At 44.8% G+C, this 26,309-nt stretch overlaps 1 protein-coding gene across 1 annotated transcript; it reads right to left on the bottom strand.

Moving 5' to 3' along the window:
* Positions 1 to 953: 953 nt before the first annotated feature.
* LOC106577518 (CAAX prenyl protease 2) lies at positions 954 to 24,660 on the bottom strand. The gene is made up of 8 exons (XM_014155614.3): positions 24,079 to 24,660; positions 22,640 to 22,742; positions 6,123 to 6,206; positions 5,969 to 6,047; positions 5,486 to 5,653; positions 5,075 to 5,146; positions 4,873 to 4,935; positions 954 to 4,651 (listed from the first exon to the last, which is right to left on the bottom strand). The coding sequence occupies exons 1-8, from the start codon at positions 24,246 to 24,248 to the stop codon at positions 4,422 to 4,424; spliced, it is 969 nt and encodes a 322-aa protein (XP_014011089.1). The 5' UTR covers positions 24,249 to 24,660; the 3' UTR covers positions 954 to 4,421.
* Positions 24,661 to 26,309: the final 1,649 nt, after the last annotated feature.

The raw sequence follows: 26,309 nt of genomic DNA on the forward strand, positions 1-26,309 counted from the left end.
CAGCCCTTGAACACAGGCAGCGTTAGAAAAATAGAGTTTTGCAAAGTGTGTGACAACAGATAAAGAAATGGGTGAGGTACAATACGATGAAGGCCACAGGGGGACTTGAGTGTGGTGCAGAAAAAAAACTATGCAGGTGGAATAACTAGAACACCATCAGAAAACATAAGAATCAATGCTTGATGGATCCAGACCACAGAAATAAACACAGGGAATGGAGATATCTACAAAAAAAATCCTCCCAAGACATATTGATAAACTCAAAATAACTGTGGGGATGGCAAACAAAATAAATCAGCGTACTGCACACACCATCGCACACACACACTCTGGGGAGCTACTACAGTATAATGGATACTACTTTCAGCAAGCTAAAGATTCAGCCAACGAGGTGTCCTCACATCCCCTTTCTGCAATGGCTGATTACCATCTCTGTGCGTCTACTCATCCCCAGGATGACTATAACAAAGCGACAACAACTTTCCATCGTGTAAAAGTGTCTGCAGCACCATTGAATGGAGCCTGGCCTTTAACTAATTATTAAATCATCTGCTGGGCTGTTCTTGTGATGACACGTGTGATATTAAGTCTGCCAGGAACAATATAAATGTAGATTTTAGTTACACAACTAAAGTATTTGTATAAGGACTGAGAGGAAAGATATCTACCTGGTCATTAAAAGAAAATCATGACAAATTAAATTTGATGATGATCAATACCGTATGGACTATAGGTCTAGCTTATATGGTTGGCTAACTTTCAGCACTACAAACTTTGATATGTTGTTCCTAACCAAAGGGTGAACTCTGACATCAGAAACAGACTCAATACAATCATTACTCAGTACATAGAGCACTCAACAACTTGGGACAGATCCAGGAATTCAAAGAGTCAGTCATTGATTTGAGTGAAAAGCACAACATCGGGCACAAAAACATGACAAAACACCTAGAGACGATTTATAAAATTAGATAGTTTATTTCCGAATGGCTGAGATTATTTTTGCAGTGTGTGATTTCTATAAGATCCCATAAAAGATTGTCATCATAAAAACACTGGCCATTGAAGATTGGTGAGTCTCCAAAAAATGGCATTGCACACACAAAATACACATGCACATATCAGTACATTCAAGTCCATGTCACCAAAATAGATTTGATTTACAAAATAAAGTCTTTAATAAAAACATCTGGATAATATTGTTGTTGGTTTTTTACAACCAGGTCAGAGTCACAGCACGTATTCAACTAGTCTGAAAAATCCAAGCTTTAAAATCATTCTGTTGTGTTGTTTTACTAAAATAGCAGAGCTACATATTCAGTTACAAAAATATATATATATTCCTGTCTCTACTGCTGTGTTTCCGGTCTATGCATATACTGTAAGTCACTACTTAGAGTACTGTTGATACGATTGTTTTGCTAGGACATTTGAGAGAAAAATGAAGAAAGATACATACAATGTGACAGTGTTTTCAGCAGGAAAGTGGAGTCAGCATTTCTGAAGCCTAGTTATGTCTACCGGATTTCAATTCAAGTCAATGCCAGGAAAATAAAGTAAGAACAGTGGTGAGAAGTAGCCTAAAGTGTGAATCCTAAGGCAGGATTCATACAATACGAGCCAGGGACAATCTTTACGAGAAATGTCTCTTTTCCAAAAGGGGACAATGTTGATGATGTGGGAGAATGATAAGCAACGGGTGAGCACAGATGAAACTTGATTGTATTGAAACACCTCTCTACATGTGCTTCTTCTGACCCTACCTAATACAAATTCAACACAGCTTCGACATTGAGACGTGAATGTGTAGATTTACTTTGTTGTCGAAATTGATCGGCTACCTGAACCTGACAGCATGTCTCTGTAGGGTTAAACATCTCAGATTCTCCGAAACCAGTGATTGATTGAACTCCAAAAATGTTTTTCTAGGGGCTAGGCCAACGCCTCAGGCAAAAACATTCAAGGGCATCATTTTGGATGTGAGATGGAGACCGCAAGATAGTTTAGAGTTTGACTCTAAAAAGAAAGGCTAGAGTCTTTGTTAAATTGATCAGAGAGAATGCTCAACAGAGAGACAGGTAGCTATCTAAGTTCTTAGGGTCAAACTCCCCTTTCCTCTCTAGAACTATATACGACTTCTCTATTGGGACGGGGCGCCGTGTGATGAGACGAAGAGGCAAGAGGAAATAACAGAATAAAAAAAAAAAAAGGATTGTTTTTTTCAAGTGACGGATGACCACCCATCAGAGAAACCTAATGAACAGATGTGCGAAGGTCCCAGATTCCTGTGATTCACATTTCCACAGCACAACACCCAGACTTGGTACTCTGGCGCTCTCTGGCGTACATTTTAGATCATTACAGCTGGTCTGGATGCATGTACCTTGCAGGTTCATTCAAGAGAATGTATATTAAAACCTTCAACTTGGGGATATATGGCCCATCTGAGGTCAGCTTTAACAAACGATCTACTCAAAATACTGGCTGATCATTATTCTGATGTCAAAACCTTCAATCACCATAGTATTTAACATTTCACCTCTAAACGACAGGAATGGGCATATATTTATTTTTTATTCACATATATACAGCTTTTTCAGATAATTCCCTGATTTTGGTCATTTTCCATCCACTAAGTTATTGCTGAAGAGCGTAATGTAACTACTTCATAGATTATACAGTACAGCAACTGACAACTCCTCGCTGCTGTGGTAGAAAGCTTCACAGATCTATCTTCCCGTCAGTGAACGTTAGAGCCTTTTGCAGGGGCCTCTCCAAAAATATGGATCCAATTTACACAGTGAAGTCTGTTTACAAAATGATCAGTTCATTCATTTACCTTGACATCCCATTTCAATACATTCAGTGTGATGCAATCTTCTAGTTGATAAACCAGTCTACACTTCTGTTTTAGTCAACTGGAGTTGTTACATAGTATTGCGCCGGGTTCATAAAAAGGGGATAAAGTCCATTAGCGTTCCCCGTAAAAATCCACAAACCACCAAGCATTTCGCTACACCCGCAGTAACAACTGCTAAATGTGTCAAATTTGATTTGAAATTATTAAAAAAAAATAAAAAAAAAGGAACATTTTCACCTAAACGCCCTGTCTATACAGTGAAATGGACTACAATGGTCATAGCCTGGTCAAATAAGTAACGTATTTTCAAAAAAACGATGCAAAGTTTCAGTAGTTGAGATGAGTAAGTGGATAAACATTGCGATATAACACTGAGTCTGTACATGATCTTCTTTTGGAGTATAGCTCGGTTTGTGCGAAAAATGTAAACGCGTCGTCTTGTCTGACATCCGTACGTGTAGCAGCATGCTAAGTAGTGGGTAGATAGCATTCAAAACGACATACATATGACTACACCTGAGTGTTCTAGAGGGTTTGAGTCCCTTGAGGGGGAAACGGTCTGTCATCGCAGCCCAGCTTAAGGTAATTCCCTCTTTAAACACTCAAATAAAATGAACATAGATAACCCTGGGTAGAACTGTGTGTGAAGCGAATGGTAGGGGCCCAGAGTTTTTCCTGACCAGGTTCACATGGTCAGGGAAAAACTCCTGGCCCAACAAATGAGCAATGGTATTGTTAGCTTTAGTAATTATAGGCTTCTATCTGCATGACTTGGAATGGATATTTGGAATGAGCGTCAACTAGAGTGAATGATTGAATTCAGGGCTGGGTAAAGACTGTACCCTTTGTGACATCGCCTAACACGAATTGTCTGGCGTCTTAAAACAGTTGGACAGAAAGGCTTTGCAGCCAATTCAAATATCAGCCTGAGTTAAAAGCTGAGAGCATCGTGGCTAAACTGTCATAGAAGAGGTAATGGAAAAAAAACAGTCTGCACGTCCAACCCTTTACAATAGTAACAATCCAACCCAACCCTCAACCCACTACATCCCCCACCAATAAAACAAATAAACACTACATTATAGAAACATGCAGATGTGTAAATAAATACTCTTATTCAGCATCTAGGACCTATGAAAACACTGAAATATTCACCACTAGAATGTATTACTACTACAGTGCCTCACATCATAGCCAGATAGTGTTCCTACACTACAGACCACGTAGGCCTATTGACTGACTGGCTAACTGACTGACTGAAAGCCAATGTGACCTGAACATAAGGAATGGCTATTTAAGTTACCCTGCTCCCCCCCAGCAGCATACATAGTAGAGACAGCCCATAGCATTGAGTGTCCATACCTGAAATTACCTAAACCCTCACCTCTGCTCACCTTCCCACATCCCACCAGAGAAATCACACTCAAGCGGGCATGACCGAAGAGCTAAAACACCCCTCGTTCTTGGACCACTTGGAACCGCTCCTACTTTTGGCTGGTGGTGGCGACCCGCTCAGTGGATCAGACCATCTAATACAGAGGGGTGTTTGGTGGGGGTGGGATCAGGAGACGCAGAGGGAGCTGGGGACGGATGCCAGGGTGCAGACGGGGGTGGGAAGGCCGTAGAAGATGGGGTCTGTGAGGGGGAAGAGGAGAAGAAGGAAAAGGAGGACCCCCAGCAAGTAGCAGGACAGGACGGTGAGGCGGTGGGGGTGCTCCAGGGCCATGCCAAGGGCCGGGAAGCCCATGTGGTTACAGAACGAGTGGCACAGCACCGGCCCCACCAGGTGACCTGACGACCAGAGGGGAAGGGAATGACAAGACTGCATATAATGCATACAGGTTGGTATTACAGTACACAGTAGTAGTGGATGGGGTGAGTTAGCCCCAAACAATGTGAAGTGCCTTGAGACATAGCATTTATGTAGAGCTTTCACCATCTAAAACAAAATGAAACATATATTAGGCGTGTGCGTTTTCTGTACACCAGAAAGAGAGAAACTGTAGGATCACCTGTTCTGATGAATATGAAGGCAGTGTAAGCTCCAAAGACAGCGGTGTAGGAGAACTGGAATACTGCAAAGCAAACAGCACAACAAGTCATTAACTAACCACTCCTAAACAATCTAACGGTGCATGGAAAAAGAAAGGCATAACAAACTACCAGCACATGGAAGTGAAGGTAGAAGAACAATGAATATGGTATGGTCCTTACCTGCAGCGAGAAAGATCCCAGACAGGGTGCCCTGTCTGAAACGCAGCAGCTCGATCACATGATGAAAGTGGGCTGCGAAGAAAACAGTTGACATTTAGCACAAGCAAAATATCCATTATATTTCAAATAGTTGGGAAGGGCACATTATCCTAGGAGAGTTCAGAATACTGCAACTCACAATTGATTGCATCCAGCAGTTTCCAAAACACAGGTTAAATCATATTCCCCTTATAAAAACGCTCATCTTCGCATATATACACCGCAAATTTAAATGTAGTACATGGCACTGACATAAACTTACATATCAGACACATTTTAAGAGTTGTTCTAATTAAATTAGCTATTTTTGTCAGTTGGGATCGAGGAAAGATCTAGAAGATCCCCCTATGCTGTTTTTTGAGTGGGACTCACCCACTCCGAAGAAGAGGGGGCAGGTGAAGATGGCAGTGGAAGGACTGGTGCAGGGTACCAGCATGGGCAGCATACAGGCCCTGAACACCAGCTCCTCAGTCAGAGGGGCCACCACCTGGTTCCTCAGCCAGCGCATGTCACTGAGGCACAGAGCCCAGAACCACGGGTCTGTGGAAGGGACAGAAAGCTTTAGAGAGATGATGTATGCGATATTGTGCGTGTGAGAGGGATACTGTACACGTCTAGGAAAAATGGATGCACTTAGGGCTGAATCCTACTTTGAGATTGGCACACTTAACTTATAAATCATGCATTGGTGTCAGTGGGAGGTTTGAACGAAACTCAAGTTAAGCGTCCAAATCTTAGGTTAAGATTTAGGTCATAATCTAAATTTGACATATAGCAGAAATGAATAGTCTCCACTCCAGGATAACACAGTAATAGACATATTGGATGAATAATAATCTCCAGACAGTATCTCACCAAAGGTCACCCGTATCCCATCCATGAAGCCCCAGGGGCAGTCCATAGCCAGCTGGATCAGGGGGCCAACAAACAGCACCTACCAGAGCAAAGGTCAGAGGTCAACCAACGGTCAGACCATAGGCAGAGGTCGATCAAAGCGAGTTTCTATTACCATGGTGAGCAGCAGAGGCAGTATGATGGCTGGGATGAGGCCCTCAAAGCGAATGCCCATCAGAGCCAGCAACGAGGGACCAGACTGTGGAAGAACAAAATGAGACATACTGATGGAATTCATGGAAATGTTTTCATGTGTATTAGGGATGTGAACGTTAAAACTTTAAACAAAATTGGAATTCTTAACATTAAGAAAAATCTCTAACCGAAAAACAGCTTTGATGTTTTTCTTGCCCCGTAAAATTAAAAGCACAGTGCAGTAATCCCAAAACCTTATATTCTGTGTTATAGCCTAACTAGACGCTAGGCTATAAAGGCCTGGGGAAAGTTGTGTAATTTAAAGGTAGAAAGTAAACAGCATTGTGGGTCAATTTCCACAACAACTAAGAGCGTTGAAGCGCGAGGCTCAACTTCTCCTCTGTTTTGAAGCCCTGGCTACCATGCTGTGAACAGCTTGAAGCGAACCCGTGCACATGAGAGCAGACACTGTATGTGTGTGTCTGTGTGACAGCATAGTGTTGCATCACACTCATCTCAGTATCCTAGGCCCTGCTTTACTGAAGTCGAGAAATTACAAGCCCAAAAAAATTGCAAGATACAGCTTTTGATTCCTGATAGGCATAGCGCATGGTTTTGACTCCGTCTGCCTGGTGGCCGACCTGCCTATACTGTGCCCCTCTCTCTCCGTCCCTCGCTCACTGTGAAAGATGCGAGTGTTTGTGTTCTCGGAAGTACGGAAACTAAAATCAGTCGCCTCGGATTCAAAAATACTGAATACCTAGTGGAATCTAAAATTGACACAAAGAAATGGGAGTCGATGTGCAAGGAGTCGAGGAATCAATTATTTGAGTCGACACTCCACCACTACGTCAAAAGTTTAAGATGCCAGTGCATCGGTTAGTGGGAGCCCAAACCAATCCAAATAAGGCATGCATCCGTAAGAAAAATGATTCAAACGTTACGAATCAGCGGTTTTTATTTTTTATTCTAAAAAATGACTTAAAAAAAATCGGTAGTGACGGAATTGATGAGTCGTCTCCTTCAGCCTAACATTTATGCATGTAACTGCATATGACAATGATCTACAATTCGGATAACAACTGTGCCCACAGTGCAGGAGACGCAGCTGCTCACTCCAACGAGAAGGCGGCCTACCCTATCCCTGTTCTAATTAGAGGTCGACCGATTATGATTTTTCAACGCAGATACCGATTATTGGAAGACCAAAAAAGCTGATACCGATTAAAATCGGCCGATTTTAATATATAATAATGACAATTACAACGATACTGAATGAACTTCTTTTAAATTAATATAATACATCAATAAAATCAATTTAGTCTCAAATAAATAATGAAACATGTTCAATTTGGTTTAAATAATGCAAAAACAAAGTGTTGGAGAAGAAAGTAAAAGTGCAATATGTGCCATGTAAGAAAGCTAACGTTTAAGTTCCTTGCTCAGAACATATGAAAGCTGGTGGTTCCTTCTAACATGAGTCTTCAATATTCCCAGGTAAAAAGTTTTAGGTTGTAGTTATTGTAGTAATTATAGGACTATTTCTCTCTATACCATTTGTATTTCATATACCTTTGACTATTGGATGTTCTTATAGGCACTATAGTATTGCCAGCCTAATCTCGGGAGTTGATAGGCTTGAAGTCATAAACAGCTGTTGCTTGAAGCACAGCGAAGAGCTGCTGGCAAACGTAGGAAAGTGCTGTTTAAATGAATGCGTACGAGCCTGCTGCTGCCTACCATCGCTCAGTCAGACTGCTCTATCAAATCATAGACTTAATTATAATAACACATAAATACGAGCCTTAGGTCATTAATATGGTCAAATCTGGAAACTATCATTTCGAAAACAAAACGTTTATTCTTTCAGTGAAATACGGAACCGTTCCGTATTTTATCTAACGGGTGGCATCCCCAAGTCTAAATACTGCTGTTACATTGCACAACCTTCCATGTTATGTCATAATTATGTACAATTCTGGCAAATGAATTACGGTCTTTGTTAGGAAGAAATGGTCTTCACACAGTTCGCAATGAGCCAGGCGGCCCAAACTGCTGCATATACCCTGACTCTGCTTGCACGGAACGCAAGAGAAGTGACACAATTTCCCTAGTTAAAAGAAATTCATGTTAGCAGGCAATATTAACTAAATATGCAGGTTTAAAAATATATACTTGTGTATTGATTTTAAGGAAGGCATTGATGTTTATGGTTAGGTAAACATTGGTGCCACGACAGGGCTTTATTTGCGAATGCGCTTGTTAAATCAGCACCCGTTTGGTGAAGTAGGCTGTAATTCGATGATAATTTAACAGGCACCGCATCGATTATATGCAACGCAGGACAAGCTAGATGAACTAGTAACATCATCAACCATGTGTAGTTAACTAGTGATTATGTTAAGATTGATTGTTTTTTTATAAGTTAAGTTTAATGCTAGCTAGCAACTTACCTTGGCTCCTTGCTGCACTTGCGTAACAGCCTGCCACGCAGTCTCCTCATGGAGTGCAACGTAATCGGCCATAATCGGTGTCCAAAAATGCAGATTACCGATTGTTATGAAAACGGCCATTCCGATTAATCGGTCAGCCTCTAGTTCTAATATTCGTAAGCAACATCTGCACGGCACCTTCAGCATTCAGATGTTTGTACAATGGTTTAGCAACATTAAATTATAGGCTTTATTAAATTGATGGACAACCAATGTAATTTGCTGGGTCATTTTTACCAAATGCGCTGTAGAAAACGGTATTTTCAAAATTGTAGAATAATAGTGAAGACATCAAAACTACGAACACATATGGAATCATGTAGTAACCAAAAAAAGTGTTAAATCAAATATATTTCAAATTTGAGATTCTTCAAAGTAGCCGCCCTTTGCCTTGATAACAGCTTTGCACAGTCTTGGCATTCTCTCAACCAGCTTCATGAGGTAGTCACCTGGAACGCATTTCAATTAACAGGTGTGCCTTGTTAAAAGTTCATTTGCAAAGAGAAACGACAGTCCATTACTTTAAGACATTGTGGTCAGTCAAAACGGAACATTAAGAACTTTGAACGTTTCTTTAAGTGCAGTCGCAAAAACCATCAAGCGCCATGATGAAACTGGCTCTCATGAGGACCGCCACAGGAAATGAAGACCCAGAGTTAACTTTGCAGCAGAGGATAAGTTCATTAGAGTTACCAGCCTCAGATTGCAGCCCAAATAAATGCTTCAGAGTTCAAGTAAGACACATCAACAGTTCAGAGGAGACTGTGTGAAATCAGGCCTTCATGGTCGAATTGCTGAAAATAAAACACTACTAAAGGACACCAACAAGAAGAGACTTGCTTGGGCCAAGAAACACGAGCAATGGATATTAGACCGGTGGAATTCTGTCCTTTGATCTGATGAGTACAAATTTGAGATTTTTGGTTCCAACCACGTATCTTTGTGAGACGCAGAGTAGGTGAACGGATGATATCTGCATGTGTGGTTCCCACCGTGAAGCAGGTGATGTGATGGTGTGGGGGTGCTTGCTGGTGACACCGTCTGTGATTTATTTAGAATTCAAGGCACACTTAACCAGCATGGCTACCACAGCATTCTGCAGCGATACGTCATCCCATCTGGTTTGCGCTTAGTGGGACTATCATTTGTTTTTCAACAAGACAATGACCTTACACACCTCCAGGCTGTGTAAGAGCTATTTGACCTGGCCTCCATTCACCCGACCTCATCCCAATTGAGATGGTTTGGGATGAGTTGGGCCGCAGAGCATAGGAAAAGCAGCCAACAAGTGCTCAGCATATGTGGGGACTCCTTCAAGACTGTTGGAAAAGCATTCCTCATGAAGCTGGTTGAGAGAATACACAAAAGTGGGCAAAGCAGTCATCAAGGCAAACGGTGGCTACTTTGAAGAATATAAAATATATTTTGATTTGTTTAACACTTTTGGGGTTACGACATGTGTTATTTCATATTTTTGATGTCTCCACTATTATTCTGCAATGTAGAAAATGAGTAGGTGTGTCCAAACTGACTGCTACTGTATCTACAGAAATAAGACAGAGCCTGCTTCTGTTGCTGTTTGAGTGTTTGTTTAATAGCCTACTGATTCCATGAGCACCAAGCCTAATGATATGTCAAGTAAACAAATTTGGCTATTTTTAAATCTTTGCTTTGCTGTTATATAGGCTTTACACTTTTTTTTTCGTTAGAACAGCTTCTGTTATTATTTATAATGTATTTAATGTTTACACTTTTGTCAGAGAAATAATATTTATAATAATAATGCTCCTTTTTCTTGATCTCCTTCTTATGAATATTATAATAATAATAATAAGTAATGTCATTATCATTAGTAGGCTTAGCATAGCAGCCTTGTATCACCACCACCAGCAGCTGTATAGCAGCCTTGTATCACCACCACCAGCAGCTGTATAGCAGCCTTGTATCACCACCACCACCACCACCACCCCAAGCTGTATAGCAGCCTTGTATCACCACCACCACCACCCCCAGCTGTATAGCAGCCTTGTATCACCACCACCACCACCACCACCCCCAGCTGTATAGCAGCCTTGTATCACCACCACCACCACCACCCCCAGCTGTATAGCAGCCTTGTATCACCACCACCCCCACCCTCAGCTGTATAGCAGCCTTGTATCACAACCCCCCCCCCAGCTGTATAGCAGCCTTGTATCACCACCCCCCCCCCCAGCTGTATAGCAGCCTTGTATCACCACCACCACCCCCAGCTGTATAGCAGCCTTGTATCACCACCACCACCACCACCCCCAGCTGTATAGCAGCCTTGTATCACCACCACCCCCAGCTGTATAGCAGCCTTGTATCACCACCACCACCACCCCCAGCTGTATAGCAGCCTTGTATCACAACCCCCCCCCCCCCAGCTGTATAGCAGCCTTGTATCACCACCCCCCCCCAGCTGTATAGCAGCCTTGTATCACCACCACCCCCAGCTGTATAGCAGCCTTGTATCACCACCACCACCACCAACCCCAGCTGTATAGCAGCCTTGTATCACCACCACCCCCAGCTGTATAGCAGCCTTGTATCACCACCACCCCCAGCTGTATAGCAGCCTTGTATCACCACCACCCCCAGCTGTATAGCAGCCTTGTATCACCACCACCACCCCCCCCCCAGCTGTATAGCAGCCTTGTATCACCACCACCCCCAGCTGTATAGCAGCCTTGTATCACCACCAACACCCCCCCCAGCAGTATAGCAGCCTTGTATCACCACCCCCCCCAGCTGTATAGCAGCCTTTTGTCAGAGAAATAATATTTATAATAATAATGCTCCTTTTTCTTGATCTCCTTCTTATGAATATTATAATAATAATAATAAGTAATGTCATTATCATTAGTAGGCTTAGTATAGCAGCCTTGTATCACCACCACCACCAGCTGTATAGCAGCCTTGTATCACCACCACCACCAGCTGTATAGCAGCCTTGTATCACCACCACCCCCAGCTGTATAGCAGCCTTGTATCACCACCACCACCACCACCACCCCCAGCTGTATAGCAGCCTTGTATCACCACCACCACCACCACCCCCAGCTGTATAGCAGCCTTGTATCACCACCACCACCACCCCCAGCTGTATAGCAGCCTTGTATCACCCCCCCCCCCAGCTGTATAGCAGCCTTGTATCACCACCACCAGCTGTATAGCAGCCTTGTATCACCACCACCAGCTGTATAGCAGCCTTGTATCACCACCACCAGCTGTATAGCAGCCTTGTATCACCACCACCAGCTGTATAGCAGCCTTGTATCACCACCACCAGCTGTATAGCAGCCTTGTATCACCACCACCAGCTGTATAGCAGCCTTGTATCACCACCACCAGCTGTATAGCAGCCTTGTATCACCACCACCAGCTGTATAGCAGCCTTGTATCACCACCTCCAGCTGTATAGCAGCCTTGTATCACCACCTCCAGCTGTATAGCAGCCTTGTATCACCACCTCCAGCTGTATAGCAGCCTTGTATCACCACCTCCAGCTGTATAGCAGCCTTGTATCACCACCTCCAGCTGTATAGCAGCCTTGTATCACCACCTCCAGCTGTATAGCAGCCTTGTATCACCACCTCCAGCTGTATAGCAGCCTTGTATCACCACCTCCAGCTGTATAGCAGCCTTGTATCACCACCTCCAGCTGTATAGCAGCCTTGTATCACCACCTCCAGCTGTATAGCAGCCTTGTATCACCACCTCCAGCTGTATAGCAGCCTTGTATCACCACCTCCAGCTGTATAGCAGCCTTGTATCACCACCTCCAGCTGTATAGCAGCCTTGTATCACCACCTCCAGCTGTATAGCAGCCTTGTATCACCACCTCCAGCTGTATAGCAGCCTTGTATCACCACCTCCAGCTGTATAGCAGCCTTGTATCACCACCTCCAGCTGTATAGCAGCCTTGTATCACCACCTCCAGCTGTATAGCAGCCTTGTATCACCACCTCCAGCTGTATAGCAGCCTTGTATCACCTCTGCCAGCTGTATAGCAGCCTTGTATCACCTCTGCCAGCTGTATAGCAGCCTTGTATCACCACCGCCACCCCCCCCCAGCTGTATAGCAGCCTTGTATCACCACCACCACCACTCCCAGCTGTATTGCAGCCTTGTATCACCACCACCACCACCCCCAGCTGTATTGCAGCCTTGTATCACCACCCCCAGCTGTATTGCAGCCTTGTATCACCACCACCACCCCCAGCTGTATTGCAGCCTTGTATCACCACCACCACCAGCTGTATTGCAGCCTTGTATCACCACCACCACCAGCTGTATTGCAGCCTTGTATCACCACCAGCTGTATTGCAGCCTTGTATCACCACCACCACCCCCAGCTCTATTGCAGCCTTGTATCACCACCACCACCACCACCCCCAGCTGTATTGCAGCCTTGTATCACCACCATCAACTGTATAGCAGCCTTGTATCACCACCACCACCACCTGTATAGCAGCCTTGTATCACCACCACCACCAGCTGTATAGCAGCCTTGTATCACCACCACCAGCAGCTGTATAGCAGCCTTGTGTCACCACCACCCCCAGCTGTATAGCAGCCTTGTATCACCACCACCACCACCACCACCCCCAGCTGTATAGCAGCCTTGTATCACCACCACCACCACCCCCAGCTGTATAGCAGCCTTGTATCACCCCCCCAGCTGTATAGCAGCCTTGTATCACCCCCCCCCCAGCTGTATAGCAGCCTTGTATCACCACCACCCCCAGCTGTATAGCAGCCTTGTATCACCACCACCCCCAGCTGTATAGCAGCCTTGTATCACCACCCCCCCCAGCTGTATAGCAGCCTTGTATCACCCCCCCCCCCAGCTGTATAGCAGCCTTGTATCACCCCCCCCCCAGCTGTATAGCAGCCTTGTATCACCCCCCCCCCAGCTGTATAGCAGCCTTGTATCACCACCACCACCATCCCCAGCTGTATAGCAGCCTTGTATCACCACCACCAGCTGTATAGCAGCCTTGTATCACCACCACCAGCTGTATAGCAGCCTTGTATCACCACCACCAGCTGTATAGCAGCCTTGTATCACCACCACCAGCTGTATAGCAGCCTTGTATCACCACCACCAGCTGTATAGCAGACTTGTATCACCACCACCAGCTGTATAGCAGCCTTGTATCACCAACACCAGCTGTATAGCAGCCTTGTATCACCACCACCAGCTGTATAGCAGCCTTGTATCACCACCACCAGCTGTATAGCAGCCTTGTATCACCACCTCCAGCTGTATAGCAGCCTTGTATCACCACCTCCAGCTGTATAGCAGCCTTGTATCACCACCTCCAGCTGTATAGCAGCCTTGTATCCCCACCTCCAGCTGTATAGCAGCCTTGTATCCCCACCTCCAGCTGTATAGCAGCCTTGTATCACCACCTCCAGCTGTATAGCAGCCTTGTATCACCACCTCCAGCTATATAGCAGCCTTGTATCACCACCTCCAGCTGTATAGCAGCCTTGTATCACCACCTCCAGCTATATAGCAGCCTTGTATCACCACCGCCAGCTGTATAGCAGCCTTGTATCACCTCCGCCAGCTGTATAGCAGCCTTGTATCACCACCGCCAGCTGTATAGCAGCCTTGTATCACCACCTCCAGCTGTATAGCAGCCTTGTGTCACCACCTCCAGCTGTATAGCAGCCTTGTATCACCACCTCCAGCTGTATAGCAGCCTTGTATCACCACCACCACCCCCCTCCCAGCTGTATAGCAGCCTTGTATCACCACCACCACCACCCCCAGCTGTATAGCAGCCTTGTATCACCACCACCACCCCCAGCTGTATTGCAGCCTTGTATCACCACCTCCAGCTGTATAGCAGCCTTGTATCACCACCACCACCCCCCCCAGCTGTATAGCAGCCTTGTATCACCACCACCACCACCCCCAGCTGTATAGCAGCCTTGTATCACCACCACCACCACCCCCAGCTGTATTGCAGCCTTGTATCACCACCGCCACCCCCAGCTGTATTGCAGCCTTGTATCACCACCACCACCCCCAGCTGTATTGCAGCCTTGTATCACCACCACCACCAGCTGTATTGCAGCCTTGTATCACCACCACCACCCCCAGCTGTATTGCAGCCTTGTATCACCACCATCAACTGTATAGCAGCCTTGTATCACCACCACCCCCAGCTGTATAGCAGCCTTGTATCACCACCACCACCACCCCCAGCTGTATTGCAGCCTTGTATCACCACCGCCACCCCCAGCTGTATTGCAGCCTTGTATCACCACCGCCACCCCCAGCTGTATTGCAGCCTTGTATCACCACCACCACCCCCAGCTGTATTGCAGCCTTGTATCACCACCACCACCAGCTGTATTGCAGCCTTGTATCACCACCACCACCCCCAGCTGTATTGCAGCCTTGTATCACCACCATCAACTGTATAGCAGCCTTGTATCACCACCACCCCCAGCTGTATAGCAGCCTTGTATCACCACCACCACCAGCTGTAAAGCAGCCTTGTATCACCACCACCACCAGCTGTAAAGCAGCCTTGTATCACCACCACCACCAGCTGTATAGCAGCCTTGTATCACCACCACCACCAGCTGTATAGCAGCCTTGTATCACCACCTCCAGCTGTATAGCAGCCTTGTATCACCACCTCCAGCTGTATAGCAGCCTTGTATCACCACCTCCAGCTGTATAGCAGCCTTGTATCACCACCACCACCACCCCCAGCTGTATTGCAGCCTTGTATCACCACCACCACCACCCCCAGCTGTATTGCAGCCTTGTATCACCACCACCACCCCCAGCTGTATTGCAGCCTTGTATCACCACCACCACCAGCTGTATTGCAGCCTTGTATCACCACCACCACCAGCTGTATTGCAGCCTTGTATCACCACCACCACCCCCAGCTGTATTGCAGCCTTGTATCACCACCACCACCCCCAGCTGTATTGCAGCCTTGTATCACCACCACCACCACCACCCCCAGCTGTATTGCAGCCTTGTATCACCACCACCACCATCAACTGTATAGCAGCCTTGTATCACCACCACCACCACCACCACCTGTATAGCAGCCTTGTATCACCACCACCACCAGCTGTATAGCAGCCTTGTATCACCACCACCACCAGCTGTATAGCAGCCTTGTATCACCACCACCAGCAGCTGTATAGCAGCCTTGTATCACCACCACCAGCAGCTGTATAGCAGCCTTGTATCACCACCACCACCACCACCACCCCCAGCTGTATAGCAGCCTTGTATCACCACCACCAACCCCAGCTGTATAGCAGCCTTGTATCACCCCCCCAGCTGTATAGCAGCCTTGTATCACCCCCCCCCCCAGCTGTATAGCAGCCTTGTATCACCCCCCCCCCAGCTGTATAGCAGCCTTGTATCACCCCCCCCCCCCAGCTGTATAGCAGCCTTGTATCACCACCACCAGCTGTATAGCAGCCTTGTATCACCACCACCAGCTGTATAGCAGCCTTGTATCACCACCACCAGCTGTATAGCAGCCTTGTATCACCACCACCCCAGCTGTATGGCAGCCTTGTATCACCACCACCCAGCTGTATGGCAGCCTTGTATCACCACCACCCAGCTGTATAGCAGCCTTGTATCACCACCACCAGCTGTATAGCAGCCTTGTATCACCACCTCCAGCTGTATAGCAGCCTTGTATCACCACCTCCAGCTGTATAGCAGCCTTGTATCACCACCCAGCGGCAGCCGATCACCACCCAGCTGTATAGCAGCCTTGTATCACCACCACCACCAGCTGTATAGCAGCCTTGTATCACCACCACCTCCAGCTGTATAGCAGCCTTGTATCACCACCTCCCAGCTGTATAGCAGCCTTGTATCACCACCACCACCCCCCCCCAGCTGTATAGCAGCCTTGTATCACCACCACCACCACCCCCAGCTGTATAGCAGCCTTGTATCACCACCACCACCCCCAGCTGTATTGCAGCCTTGTATCACCACCTCCAGCTGTATAGCAGCCTTGTATCACCACCTCCAGCTGTATAGCAGCCTTGTATCACCACCTCCAGCTGTATAGCAGCCTTGTATCACCACCACCACCCCCCCAGCTGTATAGCAGCCTTGTATCACCACCACCACCACCCCCAGCTGTATAGCAGCCTTATATCACCACCACCACCACCCCCAGCTGTATTGCAGCCTTGTATCACCACCGCCACCCCCAGCTGTATTGCAGCCTTGTATCACCACCGCCACCCCCAGCTGTATTGCAGCCTTGTATCACCACCGCCACCCCCAGCTGTATTGCAGCCTTGTATCACCACCGCCACCCCCAGCTGTATTGCAGCCTTGTATCACCACCACCACTCCCAGCTGTATTGCAGCCTTGTATCACCACCACCACCACCACCCCCAGCTGTATAGCAGCCTTGTATCACCACCACCACCACCTGTATAGCAGCCTTGTATCACCACCACCACCTGTATAGCAGCCTTGTATCACCACCACCACCAGCTGTATAGCAGCCTTGTATCACCACCACCACCAGCTGTAAAGCAGCCTTGTATCACCACCACCACCAGCTGTATAGCAGCCTTGTATCACCACCACCAGCAGCTGTATAGCAGCCTTGTATCACCACCACCACCAGCTGTATAGCAGCCTTGTATCACCACCACCACCAGCTGTATAGCAGCCTTGTATCACCACCACCACCAGCTGTATAGCAGCCTTGTATCATCACCACCACCACCACCACCACCTGTATAACAGCCTTGTATCACCACCACCAGCTGTATAGCAGCCTTGTATCATCACCACCACCACCACCACCACCTGTATAACAGCCTTGTATCACCACCACCACCCCCCCAGCTGTATAACAGCCTTGTATCACCACCACCACCAGCCCAGCTGTATAGCAGCCTTGTACCACCACCACCACCACCACCAGCTGTATAGCAGCCTTGTACCACCACCGCCACCACCAGCTGTATAGCAGCCTTGTACCACCACCGCCACCACCAGCTGTATAGCAGCCTTGTACCACCACCGCCACCACCAGCTGTATAGCAGCCTTGTATCACCACCGCCACCCCCAGCTGTATTGCAGCCTTGTATCACCACCACCACCCCCAGCTGTATAGCAGCCTTGTATCACCACCACCACCACCTGTATAGCAGCCTTGTATCACCACCACCACCCTGTATAGCAGCCTTGTATCACCACCACCACCAGCTGTATAGCAGCCTTGTATCACCACCACCACCAGCTGTATAGCAGCCTTGTATCACCACCACCACCAGCTGTAAAGCAGCCTTGTATCACCACCACCACCAGCTGTATAGCAGCCTTGTATCACCACCACCAGCAGCTGTATAGCAGCCTTGTATCACCACCACCACCAGCTGTATAGCAGCCTTGTATCACCACCACCACCAGCTGTATAGCAGCCTTGTATCACCACCACCACCAGCTGTATAGCAGCCTTGTATCATCACCACCACCACCACCACCACCTGTATAACAGCCTTGTATCACCACCACCAGCTGTATAGCAGCCTTGTATCATCACCACCACCACCACCACCACCTGTATAACAGCCTTGTATCACCACCACCACCAGCTGTATAACAGCCTTGTATCACCACCACCACCACCAGCTGTATAGCAGCCTTGTACCACCACCACCACCACCACCAGCTGTATAGCAGCCTTGTACCACCACCACCACCAGCTGTATAGCAGCCTTGTACCACCACCACCACCAGCTGTATAGCAGCCTTGTACCACCACCACCACCAGCTGTATAGCAGCCTTGTACCACCACCACCACCAGCTGTATAGCAGCCTTGTATCACCACCACCAGCAGCTGTATAGCAGCCTTGTATTACCACCACCAGCTGTATAGCAGCCTTGTATCACCACCACCAGCTGTATAGCAGCCTTGTATCACCACCACCACCAGCAGCAGCTGTATAGCAGCCTTGTATCACCACCACCAGCTGTAGGCCTTATGAGCACATCGTGTTTAGTCTTAATGTAGGTCGGGTAATGTAATTATGTGAACGAGCACAAAACACCATTTAGTCCCGTCCGAATCTGCAGTCAGTTATTAATTACATGGCAGGACAGTAACAATTCTAGCCAGAATAAGATACCGTTTTTTTGCCGAACTCCTCTGGTAATCCTAGTCCGGTGCGAATCGACATCCCTGTGTTTTGAGAGAAATGTCTGAGTTTGACAGGTGTTGCTTGCGGTTTGCGCAATAAAACAATAACTGATTAGATAAATTGATCTAAGCGCTGCGCATAAACTATATATATGAATGGCCTACAGTACATGTAGCCTATCAACTTTCACAGAATGTTTCTGTTTATATGTTTTGTGCGTATGAATTGAATATTGCCAACTGCATCAGTAAAAAATATTGAGCCTATTTAATGCAACCCTTGCTGTTCATAGATCGCAAAAGCAGCAGCATACAACTGACCTAATTTACCATTTCCAAACGGTTAACTTTCTCATCCATATAATTAAAATGCATCTCAAGTGCAATTGCACTGTTTAGTTTACATCTGAAGGCTGGGGGGCATTTAGGACCTACAGCGGATCGCCAAAATATCCCACTGATTATGATCACACTTCCTCAATTCAAATATTATAGCGACACTATAGGAAAGATGGTCTGGTATGGTTTAAAAACTTGGGAACCAAGCTAGAGTTATCACTGTGGCCCTACCGCCTGGACATGTTGAAATACTGTATCTTCATGCCTAGAATAGAAACCTCTAGGCTTCCGTCACAACTGTAAATTTATTGGGAAAAAATTATTACAGTTTAAGGTAATCCTGTTTTAATCGTCCTCTGGAATAACGGACATTCTGGAGTAATAATTACATAGCCAACGTTCTCTAGTAATACTAGTCCCGTGCGAATAGGGCTATGGTCACGTGCATACGTGTCACGTAAAGAGAGCAAGGATTGAGGGCATAAGAAATGGTTTTCCTAAACAAATTAGGGATTTCCGTAACAACTTTCTAGTCACATGGCTGTAATTATGTTGCAGCTTCTGCAACACGGACAGCGCGATAAACACGTTGATGTTATGTGGTGTTCGCTGCAGCAGGGAGGAGAGAGACAACGGGTGCTAGTCAGTCACTCGCTGTCATTATTTTATATTTTTTTTAAACACAGCGCAGCAAGTCTGAGCCTAGCCGGGCACAATCAAATCAATTGCAGGTTGGACTCCCTCTAGTTATTTGTGTGTATAATTATTTAATCAAACAGTGTGCCTAAAGCATCAAACAAGCTCAGTGAATATAGTTGATTTGATTAAAACAAATAGGATGTGCCAATTTGGAAAAATACACATTTAAAATACGCTTATTTTGTGTGTGTGTGTGTGTGGGGGTCATTACAACCATTGACATACATACAGACACATATACATACATATAAAAGTTTACATACACCTTAGCCAAATACATTTAAACTCAGTTTTTCACAATTCCTGACATTTAATCCTAATAAAAATGCCCCGTCTTAGGTCAGTTAGGATCACCACATTATTTTAAGAATGTGAAATGTCAGAATAATAGTAGAGATAATTATTTCTTTCTTTCATCACATTCCCAGTGGGTCAGAATTTCACATACACTCAATTAGTATTTGGTAGCATTGCCTTTAAATTGTTAAACTTGGGTCAAATGTTTTGGGTAGCCTTCCACAAGCTTCCCACAATAAGTTGTGTGAATTTTGGCCCATTCCTCCTGACAGAGCTGGTGTAACTGAGTCAGGTTTGTAGGCCTCCTTGCTCGCACATGCTTTTTCAGTTCTGCCCACAAATATTCTATAGGACTGAGGTCAGGGCTTTGTGATGGCCACTCCAATACCTTGACTTTGTTGTTAAGCCATTTTGCCACAACTTTGGAAGTATGCTTGGGGTCATTGTCCATTTGGAAGACCCATTTGCGACCAAGCTTTAACTTCCTGACTGATATCTTGAGATGTTGCTTCAATATATCCACATAATTTTCCTCCCTCATGATGCCATCTATTTTTATTTCTTCAGACCAGACCCATGTGCAGTTGCAAACCGTAGTCTGGCTTTTTTATGGTGGTTTAGGAGCAGCGGCTTCTTCCTTGCCGAGTGGCCTTTTAAGGTTATGTCGATATAGGACCCGTTTTACTTTGGATATAGATGCTTTTGTACCCGTTTCCTCCAGCATCTTCACAAGGTCTTTTGCTGTTGTTCTGGGATTGATTTACACTTTTCACACCAACGTAAGGTCATCTCTAGGAGACAGAACCTTCAGGTGTTTGGAAATTGCTCCCAAGGATGAACCAGACTTGTGGAGGTCTACAATTTTTTTCTGAGGTCTTGGCTGATTTCTTTTGATTTTCCCATGATGTCAAGCAAAGAGGCCCTGAGTTTGAAGGTAGGCCTCCAATTGATTCAAATGATGTCAATTATCCTATCAGAAGCTTCTAAAGCCATGAGATCATTTTCTGGAATTTTCCAAGCTGTTTAAAGGCACAGCTAACTTAGTGTATGTAAACTTCTGACCCACTGGAATTGTGATACAGTGTATTATAAGTGAAATAATCTGTCTGTTAACAATTGTTGGAAAAATTATTTGTGTCATGCACAAAGTAGATGTCCTGACCGACTTGCCAAAACTATAGTTTGTTAACAAGAAATTTGTGGAGTGGTTGAAAAACGTGTTTTAATGACTCCAACCTAAGTGTATGTAAACTTACGACTTCAACTGTACATACATATACACACACACACACACACAAAGCCATCGATCACGTGACACCACCCATTCCTATGTAAAGTCTCATTAGCGCATTGAAGCCAAATTAAGTCGGTTAAGATGGCGACTCATGGAGACATAACATGTGCAGTTTGAGCTACTCCAGGGCCTTTTCTCATTTGGGAAAAAGTCCGTCCACCCTCCTCCGTGACCCGTAAACCGATAAGTGGTTGAGGAGAGTGTCAATACATTAGTAGGCAAATGGAAGACGGTCCTCCCCTCATGATAGTCTCCTTTTGGCAAGGAAGCACAAGTGTTTCCAACCAGAGTCCTTTGCAGAAGAGTTTTGAAATCTGCCACCCCCCTTTGAATCAGCTATTGTTTTCTCTAACATTTAATAATTATATTCTACTTATCTTTCTATAAAATGTATTTCACAACTAGCAATTTTATTTTTGTATCACTTTATACATATTTTTGGATTCCACCCTGTAAACGTAATTTGCCTATTGGCACACGATTGGAGAAGGGGAGTCTCATTTCCAACGAATGTATTTTCGTCCCCTTTCTCTCTCCTTGAAGCATCTCCTCGATTACCTTTTTCAAAAGGTGGCCAGAGAGGACGCGGGAGTTGAGCAAACCAATTGACAAAAGACCCAGGAAGTGATGGGGCTGGCTACCTCAGTGCTGCCTCTCATTGTGTAACTAAAGTTGAAGGCTGACCGGGGTACTGCAGGCTGCCATTAGCAACTAAATTATCCTTAGAACTTCTTCTGTGTGCGATTTTTTTATAAAATCGGTTCAAGGACATACAACATGTGTATTAGAAGCAATTATTGGTACTATCATCGTCTCCCCCCCCCAAAAAAAAATTACATGAAGATTGCAATTTTTCCATTCACTATAATGGGGGGATCCTGTTTTCTGCAAACAATGCCTGCATTAATGCGGTCGGCCCTGAACTTCCGTGGCTTCAATGAGAAGGGTCACTCTCCCCTGATTAAAACAGATCAAAGATTTTTACCAAATTCGTAGTCAATGCACTTTGCCTTTGTAGGGCAGTATAGCACTCAGCCTATAGCTGGGCTCCATAAGGCGGCGCACAATTGGCCCAGCGTTGTCCGGGTTTGGCCGTCATTGTAAATAAGAATTTGTTCTTAACTGACTTGCCTAGTTAAATAAAGGTTGCTGAGACAGTGCTGTGTAGAGACTCACCATCACACCAGTGTACATTTTCCATGCCCACACGAAGGCAGGCGACACGGCAGATACGATCAGGACACTGGTGAATCGCCTCTTGATAACGGCCGGGTGGTCTCTGGGGGGCAAGCACGTGATGGACACACAAGCAGACACATGTCAAAATTACATTTTGTAAACAAACAAACTCCTCAAGAAACTAGTATAAGAACACTGTAGTTCAGCAGGAAACAATAAATAAACCCAGATGCGTTTGATCGCTTGCTAATTTACCAGCAAATAATGGAATAAGCGAAGGCTTTGATTTCTGGTCAAACAGACGTAAAAGGGTTCTTAGATAACATCTACCAGAAAGTAGATTCAAGTCTTAAGATAGGCCTATTAAAAATACATAAAAACAGAATAATGTTGAAGTTAAGACCCCTGACAACTAATATCAACATGTATTTAATTTTGCTGAAATGATTTGCCTTCTGTAAGTTTAAGAAATATTGCCGAGTGTCTTGTCATTTTATTACAAAAAAAAAAAACATATTTAAGATATTTCCTAATTTCTCTCCCTCATGAGATAGACCTACCAACTAGTATTTTTTCTGACTATCAATTTTGTTTATGATTTATTAAGTTTTTAAATGTGTCATTCTCTTACAAAATCCGTAACTGAAAAATCTTTCACAGAATGATTTCAATTAATTGGCTAAAATGGGAAATGACAGTCACAAACCAGTTGGGTCACCTGCTACCGTCCTCCCTCCCACAGGTGTTAACCCACTTCACTTACTGTAGTATATAACCAAAATAGTTTAAAAAAAACAAAAGGTGTCATATTATAGCTGACACCCTATTCTTTCTGCTGACATCTTTTAATCTTAATACAGAGTAGATATTTAACACAGGGTTTTTTTTAAACTGCACTGTTCTTAAGTAAAATGTTTTTGTGAAATGTTCAGGAGAAATTGTTAAAAGCAGTCCTTGTGCATAGAGTTGTATGGTTTCTTTAAACTTTGGAATCAATTATTTTTGTTTGGCATACATGTCAAGGTGAAAAATCTGAGTTTGGCCATAGCTCACCCAAATATTTGTATGTACATTTTCTTATTCATTCCTTTACACAGGTGTGTATAGGGTAGCTGTTGTGAAATTGTTAGATTACTTCTTAGATATTACTGCATGATCGGAACTAGAAGCACAAACATTTCGCTACACTCGCATTAACATCTGCAAACCATGCGTATGTGACAAATAAAATTTGATTTGAGTCTCAGCGTCGTTCTGTTACGATGGAATTGCCCCCAGACTGCTGCACGAAAGCCATGCTAGCTATTTAGTTCCCTAATTTAGATAACTACCACCTAACATGCGCCGACAGGATAGCTAACTACTGCTCCCACATTCCTCTACAGCATTTTCTACGAATCAAGAAAGTAAAGAAATTGAATAAACACGAGGCTTACCTGGGTAAGTCACTTCTCCATACGTATAAACTCCCGACGTAGGAGCAGGCAAGCAGCAAACAGGACAGTACAGACACCCAGCATATTCCGTCTGGAGGTACAAACTCGCCATTGCCGCGCCACACTTGGTTTGACATAAGATTTGGCGTTAAATCGTCATCCTCTACCATGGCGAGGGGACAGTGTCAATGGTTGTGTTTAAACGAAGAGCTTATGTCGTGGTGTAGTAATTCCTTGACCACTTTAATTCGTGAAAAGATTCATAAAAGCAAGATAAGAAAAATGTCAGTTCTCGCTCACATATCCTGGCGTTATAATATAACGTCATCACGTTGCGTCGGATGCACACCTTCCCATGATCAATGCACTGAGGATCAATCATAGGGTGCGTTCGTAAATTCACTTTGGAGTGCCAGAGAGCGCGCTCTGGGCGCTCGTAAATTCAGAGCGTTGTCAGATTGTCAGTTCGTAAATTCAGAGCGCACACTGGTCGCTCTGGCCGAGGAGTAGGGTTGATCCGAGGGTTCTGATCTCACAACGGCAATCAAGCACCCAAGCTAACTGGCTAAAGTTAGCTAGCTTGCTAGCTACCTCCAGACATATTAGGCAGTTTTCATATTATCCAGAGCGTTGGTGACTGTAACTGTTCTGCTGGGAACACTTGAATTACACTTTTTGCCGACGTTTACTGACACCGGCCATATTCAACCGGTGTTGAGCGTTCATAAATTCATCAGTTATTCTGCGCTCTGGCACACTCAGACGAGTGCTCTGACACACTCAGACGAGTGCTCTGAAATCGGAGTAGATAGCCAGAGTGAATTTATGAATGAACCCACAGAGAGCTGTGCTCGAATATACATACTAACAAACGGTATACTACATACTTAATGAGTATATACTATTAGTTAATTCTGGTATACTGTAAACGAACAGTATCCTTTCAATTGAGCGTACTAGCTTCGCCTGTCTACCGGAAGTTGATGCTGTTGCTATGCAACCTCTTGCTAGCTTGTTAGCGTAACAAATTACTAGCAATACATTTTATGACTGGGTGTGTTAAATTCAATCTGGTGTACCAGAGTGCGCTCTGGTTGTTCATAAATTCAGAGCGTTTTCAGATTGTCTGTTTGTAAATTCATGGCAGAGCGCACACTGGATGCTCTGGCCGAGGAATAGGGTTGACCCTAGCGTGCACCCAAGCTAAGAGGAGATTGCTTTGAAATCGGAGTAGATAGACAAAGTGAATTTACGAAAGCACCCGAGTGTCCACTGAGAACGCACAACGACTACACCACTTAGCTAAGAATGACGGGAATAAACAAGTCAATAAACGTTGGGTAGTTAGTTAGATAGCATATAGTTAATATACTGGCAAGTTTGATGTATTAGTAGTCAACTAACGTTACGTAGCTAGCTAACATACTGGTACATACTGCTGTAATGATATGCTAGGTGGTTCGCAAGGATAGCATAGCTAACAAATTGTCAGCTAACATAACATGTAAGGTAACTTATTTGAAAAGTCATTACTTTATTATATTGCTCAACATTTTCTTAACATTTGTCATAATTAATTAAAACAATGAATTATGCTCTCGTTGGACTTCGACTGCATATTTTCCGCCATTTTCTTCAAATCTGAAAACAATGTGAAGCCACGCCTTTCCTGACGAATTTTGGAGAATGTAGTATGACATCCGGGAACTTTTGGCATACTAACTATATCCATTCTATGACCAATAAGCATACTATGTACTCAATAGCACGGTTAGTGCAATTAGTATGAATATTCGAACACAACTGAGGTGTCATAATACCCATAAAACCTAGTGGTCAAACAGAAATGGTTCCAATTGTTTTCCACCATTAATTTTTCCGACAGGGTATTTTAGAAACATTTAAAATAAGGGCTGTGTCGAGTCTAGGCTTCCCCTAATGTGATGTTTTGATAACCATGTAAATCTCTCTCAGACAAGGTGACTTTTATCAATATATTTGGCTCTATTTACTCTCAGATTCAAAAATGCTAATTAGCATCAAAGTAGACATCATGCAAAACTACAAAGCCCTGCAAGCTCCTGCACGTCATCTCTAGCTGGCACCTTTGCTAACAGGTATTGTGTCAATTTAAAGCTTGCACAAGACACTTCACAGAATTGTCCATTTAAAAAAAACGTAGCCAATTTATTCATTGCTACATTTAGCTAATGTTAGTTCATCCAGAGATT

Source organism: Salmo salar, chromosome 18 (assembly GCF_965601325.2).
Source record: "Salmo salar chromosome 18, fSalSal1, whole genome shotgun sequence".
Lineage (NCBI taxonomy): Eukaryota > Metazoa > Chordata > Actinopteri > Salmoniformes > Salmonidae > Salmo > Salmo salar.